Genomic DNA, 9,918 nt, shown 5'->3' with positions numbered 1-9,918 from the left:
AGGCTGGGGAGTTCCCTTCTTGAAAGCACAGAGGTGGAAAGGGATCTTGGAGTCATTATTGACTCCAAGATGAACAGGAGCCTCCAATGCCAGACCGCAGCCAGCAAGGCCATCCAAAGATGCATCTTAAGCCTGTCCAGAGAGGTGATACTCCCCCTCTATATGACTTTGGTCAGGTCGCAGTTGGAGTACTGCGTCCAGTACTGGGCACTGCACTTCAAAAGGGATGTGGCCAGCCTGGAGAGGGTTCAGAGGAGGGCCACCCACTTGGTGAGAGGGCAGCAGGACAGGCCCTATGAGGAGAGACTGAGGGACCTGAACCTGTTCAGTCTCAGCAAAAGGAGGCTGAGGGGGGACCTGGTGTCTGCCTACAAACTCATCAGGGGAGATCAACAGCAAATAGGTAGAGCCCTTTTCTCCCGAGCACCACCTGGGGTGACAAGGAACAATGGTAATAAGCTGATGGAGAATAGGTTTAGGTTAGAGATCAGAAGGCAATATTTTACAGTTAGGGTGGCCAAAATCTGGAACCAACTTCCCAGGGGAGTGGTCTTCTCCCATACCTTGGGCAAATTCAAGAGGAGGTTGGACGATCACCGGCCTGGGGTCTTGTGAACCCAGCATTCATTCCTGCCTGTGGCAGGGGGTCAGGCTAGATGATCTGTTCAGGTCCCTCCTGACCCTAGCTACTATGAAATTGTGAAACAAGGATAGAGCCTTGGGGGACCCCACTGGTCACAGGGAACCATGACGATTGACTTCTGTCAATTACCACCCTCTGGGTCTGACTACTATGAAACTATAAACATGACAGAGCTCTGATCTGATACGTGCTAATTAGCATGCATCAGAGCAGACTCAGTTAACTGGGACTCAGGTAACTGAGTCTGCTGTGAGTATGCTGGAACATGCTAATTAGCATGCTCCAGCAGCCTGTGTGTCACATATTCAGCATCCTTGCATTTCAAAATTACAGTGGGGGCACTTTAACTAAAGCTCTTTCAACAAGCTTGTTGAACGAGCTTTAGTTAAAGCGCCCCCACAGCCATTTTGAAGTGTGGGACACTGAATACACATGACACCGTGGGCACATGACACTCTCAGAGCCACTCTAATTAAAGTACCCTCCCCCCTGCCCTGGAGCATGTGTATAGATGCCCCAAATGTCTGAAAGGTGGTTACAAAGAAGATGAGGATAAACTGTGGCTGCAACAGACAGGACAAGGAGTAATGATCTTAAATTACAGCAAGGAAAATGTAGGTTGCATTTTAGGAAGAATATTCTGAATACAGGGGTGTTTAAGCAATAGAACAGGCTACCCAGACCATCCATCAGAATTTTTAAGAGCAGGTTAGACAAACGTTTTGGTATGTTTTTGTAGTCAAGACTGATTGTGTCTTGAGCAGGGATTTGAACTAGATGACCTCCTGAGGTCCTTTCCAGGCCTACTTTTCTATGATTAGCTAATGTAAAATTCTAAGTATTCAAATACTAAATTATATAGTTCTTATAGATGGTTATAGCTATGAATTATATTGGCATAGCTGAAAATATTTAGGAAAAGGTTTACCAGCAAGAATTTTTCTAGTTATTAATCATTCTCCAAATGCAGTGTGAGCAGAACAGAACTGGATGAACTAGAACTTTTTAAAATATATGGGACCAAATCCTACTCCCATTATTTATGTGAAGTCTTGAATAAAGCAAGCTGGATCTGGCCCATTCTTTTAAAACACTGTTTTCTGTTAGTTTTAACATTGATGACTATGGCCAAAATCACTTCTGGCAGAAGTAGATGCAATTCCACTCATGCCAAAAGGATTTGTCACCAGTTACATGATTGGTAAACTTAGCCTTATATTTCTACTTGAATGAAAGACATCAGTGCAGCAAGTTAAATTCATTGCCTATTCCAAGAAATGTATACTGTACTACTTAGCTGTGCTTCCTTGAAATCTTTCTTAGTTTGATCAATCTCAAAAAAATGTTTAATCCCATAAGAGAGAAAGCAAAATACATTTGTGAATTTATATTTCAGAACTTATTATTTGGCAAGTCAATACTTGGTCTAATCTCTTCTCAAACTTTTTAAAATATATTTTCTTTCCTTTTTTTTAAACTTTTTTTAGTCACTTAAATGTTACATAAGTCTGGCAGGATACAAGCTTAAGAATGTGTTGCAGCAATGAATCATAATGTTCTAGGTGTGGCTTTACTAAGAATCATCTTATTTGAACGTTCTTCGAAAATGTCAGATAAATTCAAACGTTTGTTTTCCATGAACATGCAAAAAATAATATTTTCAAATCTGTATCTAAAGTAGGTCTTCTTTGAAGTGTCCATTATATCTAATCAAAGAAAACCATTGAACAAAGTCTTTTTGTTGAGATGGATATGATCCCTACTACTACTTGCATGAAAAATATCAGATAAATGCTATCCAGTGGGCACGTCTACACAAGACATTTACTGCTCAGTTGACTGCTTAATTGCATGATAAACACCTTGGTGTCTACACTTGCACACTTGTTAGGGATCACAAAACTAAATACAAGTGCTACTGTGGAGTTTTTCACACGTAGCAGTGCAAGTGTAGATACTGCTTTGGCTGGCTGGGGCACAGGGTGCTTCAGTGCAGGGCTAGCTGGTAGGCAGCCCCTATGCTGAAGCACCCTCGTGCCCTAGCCAGCTGCTCCACAGCACGTAGAGCCCAGTTGGAGCCATGGGCTGACCCCACAGGGCCCCTGCCAGCCCAGGCGTCTCTGACTAGGCTCCACGTGCTGCACATGAGTAAACTCTGGAGCAATATGCTCTGGAGTGTTTTGTTCCTGGATGCACCATTTGAACGTGCATCTGGGAGCAAAAAACTCCAGAGCAATAAGCTCCAAAGTATATTCATGAGCATTAATTACATGTGTAGATGTGCCCAGTATAAAATAAATGGTATAGAGTGTGATAATCCTTTCATATACAAAGACTTTTCTTCTCTGCAATTTTCTTTTTTAAACAACCCATAGAAGGCCGAAAAAGCATGCTTGGCTGTTCACTTTGAACTGTTTCTGTCTTTTATTCTGTAGAAGTGTCCCATAGGAACTTTGCTAAAAAATCTGCCATCAGTAATCCTTCATACTGAAAATTCAACATTTAACTGAATCTAGATTAAAGAGACAAAAGCATTTGTTAGATAATACTTATTTATTACATATATATTTCTATAAATTGAAAGACATACTTTACAGTATTAAGCCAATACACAGAAAGAGAGTACCTAGATTTGGAGACAGTATTTTTTAATTTTTTTTAAAACCAGGGATTATAAACTGTGCTTAGTCAAGGGCCATATATTGATACTTGTATAGAAAACCAAAGGTCATACATCATTTATAAAACAGATCAGTTCACAGCTGCCTTATCTTTTTACTGAGATGCAGTCCCTGTTAACTGCAGATGGTGGACCCAGTTCTGATGCAGAAGAAAAGTAACCTCACATTGATTCTGCTGTATGATGACTTGAAATATCACGGGTTGAACTGTAGATAAATATACTTATTGCTAACAGTGTAAGATACCATAGCCCATTTGTCATATTAGCAACAGTTTTGTACCTGATGTTACCTTATTGTTCAGTAATGATCAAACTGTTACAGAAACTTAAAGAAGACATTTATGTGGTAATAATTTTGAGGGTTCAGATCAGGAAAGCTTCGAGAATTATCCTAATAGCATGGATATAACGGCATGACTTAACCTTTATTCACACCAAGGAAAATCAAGAGTAATTCCACTAAAACCAATGGAGATAGGCATTCAGCTTTCAGAATGTCAACATGATTGTTTTTCCCTCTCTTATAAGAAGTCTGTCAAGGAGCCTGTAAATAAACGTACATACATTTCTTTATTTGATTAAAATTTCTGTGATTTGAAAAGTTTCCTGTAGAAGAAGCAGGGGCAGGTTCTCTTGTAAGAAATTAGTTGAGAAATAAGTTTTCAAATAATAGCTTATAGGAATTATCATTGCTGTTAATACTTGGTAATGAATAGAAACAGCCCACTTCAAACTAAATGATTAAATGTGATAAAGTACAATTCAAAACATCACTCTGTAAACTGACATATCGTGAGTTATATTTTGCTTAAACAATTCTTTTTCTATCCTGAAATAAATACTGTGTAACTTCAAAACATGTTTTCAAACAAAGAGTACACATCTCACAGTATTATAATCTTCCATTAGTATGTTAAACTGAAAACATAATAAACCAAATGACACATCACATAGAAATATCCTTCAAAGTATTTATACTTCCTTTAAAAATATATTACTAATTTTATAATATGGTCATATGGTTCAATCTGACATTTTAAAAACAGTAAAAACCATGTTTGTAAACAGAAGGCCTAACCTACACTTAAAAATTTTGCTGACATAGGTAAATTTGTTAGGAATGTGGAAAAAATAACTCCCCTAACTAACATACCATATTTACCCGAACACAAGATGATCCTGACGTTGATGACCCCCCCCAATAATTAGATTCTATACACAGAAAATGTATATATTTATTATAATGTTCCATACGTGGAATCTAATTATTGGAAAATCATTTTAAATTCTTCCCCCCGCACTATTGCAGGTGGTGGGGGAGAGAGGTGGTGAGGGGGGCAGGTGGTATGTCAGGCAGTAAAGGGGCAGGCAGTGGAGGGAGTAGTGGGGAACGGGAAGCAGGAAAACAGGTGCAGGGGGTAGGCAGTGTGGAGACAGTGGGGCAGGCAAAGAGGCAGGCAGGCAGATAGCCTATCCCCTGCAGCCTCATGCCCCCAATCACCCTTCCCCACCCCCCTTCTCCCTCCATGCCACCTCTGCCACCTGCAGCCTTGGGTCCCCACCCCTCCTTCTTCCTGTCTCTCTCCCTATGTCTCTACCCCCTTCCTGCCCCTCCGCCCCTGCCCCGTTTGCTCCAGGCCAGCGGGCTTCATGTCCGCTGCAGCCTGGGGCGCTGAGCATGGCTCCAGCCAGGCCCCATAACAAAGATGTGGAGCCAGCACTGCTGCTACAGGGCCAGGCTGGAGGACATGTTCTGTTCTCTGTAGTCCAGGCTTCAGCAAGAACAGAGGCTGTGGGCCGGGCTGGAACAAAGGCAAGAGGGAGTCTGGAGAGGGGAGAAAGCGGGGAAGGGGTGGGGGACAGACTGGGGGCAGCAGAGGCTTGAGGCTGTAGGGGAGGAGTGGTGGGGTCTTAGAGGCAGCAAGATGCCAGAGTTGCAGCAGCTGTCTGCCCCACCCTTCCCCACCCCTGCCTCATACTTGTTTGTAAGGCCAGGAGTTTTTTCCCCATGTTAAATGTAGGAATAAACCTTGTCTTCTAATTATGTAAATACAGTAGCTATGCTGGCAAGAGCCATTGTGTAGATGCAGTTTTACTGACAAGGAAATACTTTTGCTGGTTTAATTTGTTTTGTTTCTGGAACTGGCATAAGCTATAACAGCTAAAAAACTTATGAATGTTTAAAGTGCATCTCCACTCAGAGGATTCATTGGTGTAGATATTGTAGCAAATCCTTTCTAATTCAAACAAGGTCTTTTCTAATCATATTTATATTACCTATATACAGTGTTCAGTATGACCTGGCAAAAATACAAATCTCTAGTTTATCATTCAGGAAATATTAAACATTTGATTTACCTTTTATTTTTCACATTCTAGAACCAAAAGGCTCTTAGTTTTCTTCCCTTTTATTCACTGTGTAAAAGTGGATATTTTTCCTTTGATTTTAAAAGGAAAATATCAACTTGCCAAAGTGACAATTAAAAAAAAGTTTTAAAAGAATCACCTTGTAAAGTTTACCTCGTATATAGGATGGAAAGGAAAGAGACGTTGGCTTGGAAGCTCATTTGAATTGGGCTTTGGAGAAAGAAAACTCCATCTTCATAGATCTGGAGGTGGCAGCAGAAGGGCTTAGACTCTTTTTTGGTGCTCCATACTCCAGCCCTGCCAACACAGTTCCCTACCAAGCGTTGCAGCCATTAGCTTTTCCAGCAAAGATGGGCTCAGAGCAGAGAGATGAAAGGGAACACAATCTGATTCACTTGTACTCCATAAATGAATTCATGTGGTTTTATTTAACTCTGTTGTCCTACGACAATATTTTTAGTTAAGGTAGTGGATCCTACATAGGATATTTTTTTGGTTAAGGTAGCGGATTAGGATTCAGGGGTATCAGTCTTCAATTCCTGTCTCTATCTCAAATCTTCTTTTGTATGCTTGAGTAAATCGTGTGGTGCCTCTGTACCTCAGTCCCTTTAAAATGAAGAAGCTATTTTTGTAGATGAAGGTGGTGTTATCATGATATATTAATAATGTTTATGAAGATGCAGCTGATATCAAGACCTCTCAAGTTAAACCTAAAAGTTTTTATCAGCTTTATGAAATCAAGCATGTTGATGAGATATTTTGGGTAAAAATATGAATGGCAGAGTTTCTAGAAGAGTGTTTAAAATTTCTAGACTCTCTAGACTAAAAAATAGGAAAAATAAAACTAATCTACTAAAAAGTGCTGTTTTGCTCTGCAGTATAAACATCACTGAATTAAAATATCTAAATCACAGTCTTCAAATTCAGAAATTTTAGCAACACCTATTCTGAAGCAGTGAAGTTCACTTTTTAAGAAGTGTGTGTGGGATATCTACAACTATTATGTGGGAACACTTTGTTTCGTCTTGAAAATATCATTTTATGCTGGAATATGAATGAATACTTGACCCATGAGTACAATACTGAGTAAGAATTATCTTTTAGTATGACCCATTACAAACTGGTTACAGGGATGGGTAATGGTTTATGGCACAAAATGATTGGGTCTGATCATCATTTTTACCTTTTTAAAAGCTTGCCTGTACCCATCTGGAATATTATCAGAAACATCATGCCAAGTACCCCAAAAAATCCCATTGCGAACACCTTTGTACTTTTTGTGATAGTACTTGCCATTTAGGTTGGCTGAAAAACATGCATCAAACCACCAGCCAGAGCTGTAGTATGCACCACAGTTTCCAGATGGATACTTATCATTGTCTTTGTCTGGCGTAGTAAAGAATTTTTGATCATGGTTATAATGTTTGTTGTAGTGCAGGGCATCTCCAGCTGTGCCACTGTAGCTAGTAACACTTAGACGGTAGTTGAGATATTCGTTGGCTACATAGAACTGTTCATATTTAGCATACTCTCTGATACCATTGAAATCTTCAAGCTCAATTCTCAGCTGCATGTCCTGGCTTTTGCTCAGGAGATGAATTTTATCATTCCCTAGCCAAAACTCTCCGCTGAGGTTCCCAAAGCCATTTTTGTAGTCTTTCCATGTTCTGTTGAAGCTAGTGCTGCCATCTTGACGCCTCTGCAGCACTGTCCAACCACCTCCCATTGATTCCATATCACAGTAAACTTCAAAGCTGCTGTTTTTTGGATCAGGGATAACACTGTAGATTCCACTCTTCCTTCTACCTGCCATGTAATAATCAGCACAGTCTCTCTTCATTATTTGGATAGCTGGGGGAAACAATAAACAGCATTAGTATGGATAGTGTTTAAAACAAAATAAAATAAAAACACCAAAACACTTTTTAATAGTATTCTAGAATACGATAATGTAAAGTACATTTTGAATCCACCGTGTGACCTTCTCCACCTAGAGGTTTTCACCTACCATTTGCTCTGGTCCTGTACTTGTTACTAAATCAGAATAAGAGGAATGTTAATCTAAATAGAATGCTACATTGTATCAGTATATTGGTTTGATGTTGTCCATTTCTACCAATAAAAAGAGTTCAGTTCAGCAGAGCTGAGTGAGGGAGATGTAAAATGTATATCTCGAGGGGTGCACCGTGAAGTGGGGACTTTTCCCTCCAGAAGTCCACAGAGTCCTCGAAAGGAGGGGCAGTTTTTATTCCCGCTAGACCATTTTCATAGCAGATAAATACCTAAAGGTTCTGAAATGAATGTCAGCATCAGTTGGCTTCCCAGCCAACCTGATGATATTTATTATTTTAACCAGTTTTGCTCATTTTTTGACTGGTCTGGTCTCCTTTCTTCTTTTCACCCCCATGACATTTTTTGTTTTTTTCAGCTAAAACCTGGCTCCCCTAGTGCATTTTCTATTGTCACAATCCTTCTCTGTTGGCTGGCATATTACAGTGGAGAATTTGGCCCACTGCCTCCACATTAATGTTTAAAAGGCTTGTTAATGCCTGTATAATAACTATAATTAGAGCTTCTATTGAAAAAATTGCTCCTTTTTTGGAATAGATACAGTGTGCTCTATCGTATTCATGTCTGTAATTCAGTACCTTTCGTATAACTGTATGTCACAGGAAAAGTTTCAATCATATCAATGTTGTTGAATACAGAATACTAGGTCCTTTAAAAAATGTTCATATGTTGATGGTCAAATGTTTACAATATTCAGGAAAGAGGGGAAAAGTAATATTGTCATATCAATTAGAATTACGCTGCGATTCCTAGAAAGATGGAGCTAGAAGAGTGGCAGTGCTTTCTTGTTCGTGTTCTTCATGTGAAAGTGCTGGCTTTATAACAAGGAATGTTCAGTACTTTGTCATTAACATAACTCTTCTTCCTATGAGTAATTTATTTTACACAAATAGTATTTCACAGGTGTTTCCTGAAGATTATAAATCCATCCCATTGTCTAATTGTTTCGAAGTTTTCAGGAAACATGCTATGAATTATAGTCTTAGAATATTATTTTCCACAATAACTGATATAACAGCATATTAAACTACTTGCTCTACAAGACATAGGAAGAGTCAAAACAGATTTTTGATCATGTTATCTTCTAGTGTAAAATTGAAATGCATGGGTATGCTTGGATTAATTATTAATTATTATTTAAAAATGCAAATATTATTAGGATCATAGAAAAGTAGGGATGGAAGGAATTTCACAAGGAAATCTAGTCCAGCCTCCTGCCCAAGGCAGGATCACCCCATACTAAAGCATCCCAGCCAAGTATGTGTCCAACCTGTTCTTGAAAACTTCCAAGGATGGAGATTCCACAGTTTCTTAGGTAGCTTGTTCCATTGCTTGACCACCCTCATAGTCCTCCTGTATCCAACCTAAATTTCCCCTGCTAAAGCTTGAGGCCATTGCTGTAGTCCTGTCCCCTGCAATCATGGAGAAAATCCCATCTCTATCTCTCTCTCTGTAATCACCCTTCATGTATGTGAAAACTGTTATCAAATCCCTTCTCAGCCTTCTCTTCTCCAGATTATATAACCCTTGTTCTTTCATCTTGCCTCATAAATCTTGCCTCCCAGGCCACTAACCTTTGTTGCTCTACACTCAACTCTTTCCAAATTGTCCACATCCTTCTTGAAATGTGGGGCCACAAACTGGACACAGTACTCCAAGTGAGGCCTCACTGGTGCTGAACAGAGCAGAAGAATCACTTGCTTCATTTGCAAATGGCACTCTTTTTAATATAACCCAATATGCTGTTGGCTTTTTTTGCAACAAGAGCACACTGTAGGTACATTTTCAGTTTATGGTCTACTGTAACCCCCAGGTCTCTGCACTACTGCAGCCTAGCCAGTCATTCCCTGGTCCGTATTTGTGAATACAGCTTTTCTTTCTGACATGCAGGACTTTGCACTTGTCCTCGTTGAATCTAATCTGATTTATTGCAGACCATTTCTGCAGTTTATAATTTTTAATAATTATAACTGCTTGTTGAGAAATAGGGCTGTTATCAGAGTACAGCAAGAGAGAGGGTGTCAGAACTTTTTAATTACTGGCTCAGATGTCACCTAATTCTTAATTAAAAGATTGAAAAAAATGTGAAGATAAACAAGACAAAATTTCAAAAAGGAATAATTTTAAGATTATTTTCTCTGCAAAAGTTAGTAAA

The 9,918-nt window shown here is 39.4% G+C and overlaps 2 protein-coding genes across 3 annotated transcripts in view; one reads left to right on the top strand and one right to left on the bottom strand.

The window, feature by feature from the left end:
* Positions 1-9,918, top strand: part of CCDC146 (coiled-coil domain containing 146) — a 130,194-nt gene that overhangs the window by 30,904 nt on the left and 89,372 nt on the right. The gene's annotated exons all lie outside the window — the stretch shown is intronic.
* Positions 3,182-9,918, bottom strand: part of FGL2 (fibrinogen like 2) — a 9,910-nt gene continuing 3,173 nt past the window's right edge. The window contains exon 2 of the mRNA XM_006036271.3: positions 3,182-7,544. Coding sequence (XP_006036333.1) covers positions 6,838-7,544 — 707 coding nt within the window. The 3' untranslated portion in view covers positions 3,182-6,837. The remainder of the gene's footprint in view (positions 7,545-9,918) is intronic.

Source organism: Alligator sinensis, unplaced genomic scaffold, assembly GCF_000455745.1.
Source record: "Alligator sinensis unplaced genomic scaffold, ASM45574v1 scaffold896_1, whole genome shotgun sequence".
Taxonomy (NCBI): Eukaryota; Metazoa; Chordata; order Crocodylia; family Alligatoridae; genus Alligator; species Alligator sinensis.
Note: the sequence above shows the minus strand (reverse complement) of the source record. Positions and strands in the feature narration are given on the sequence as shown.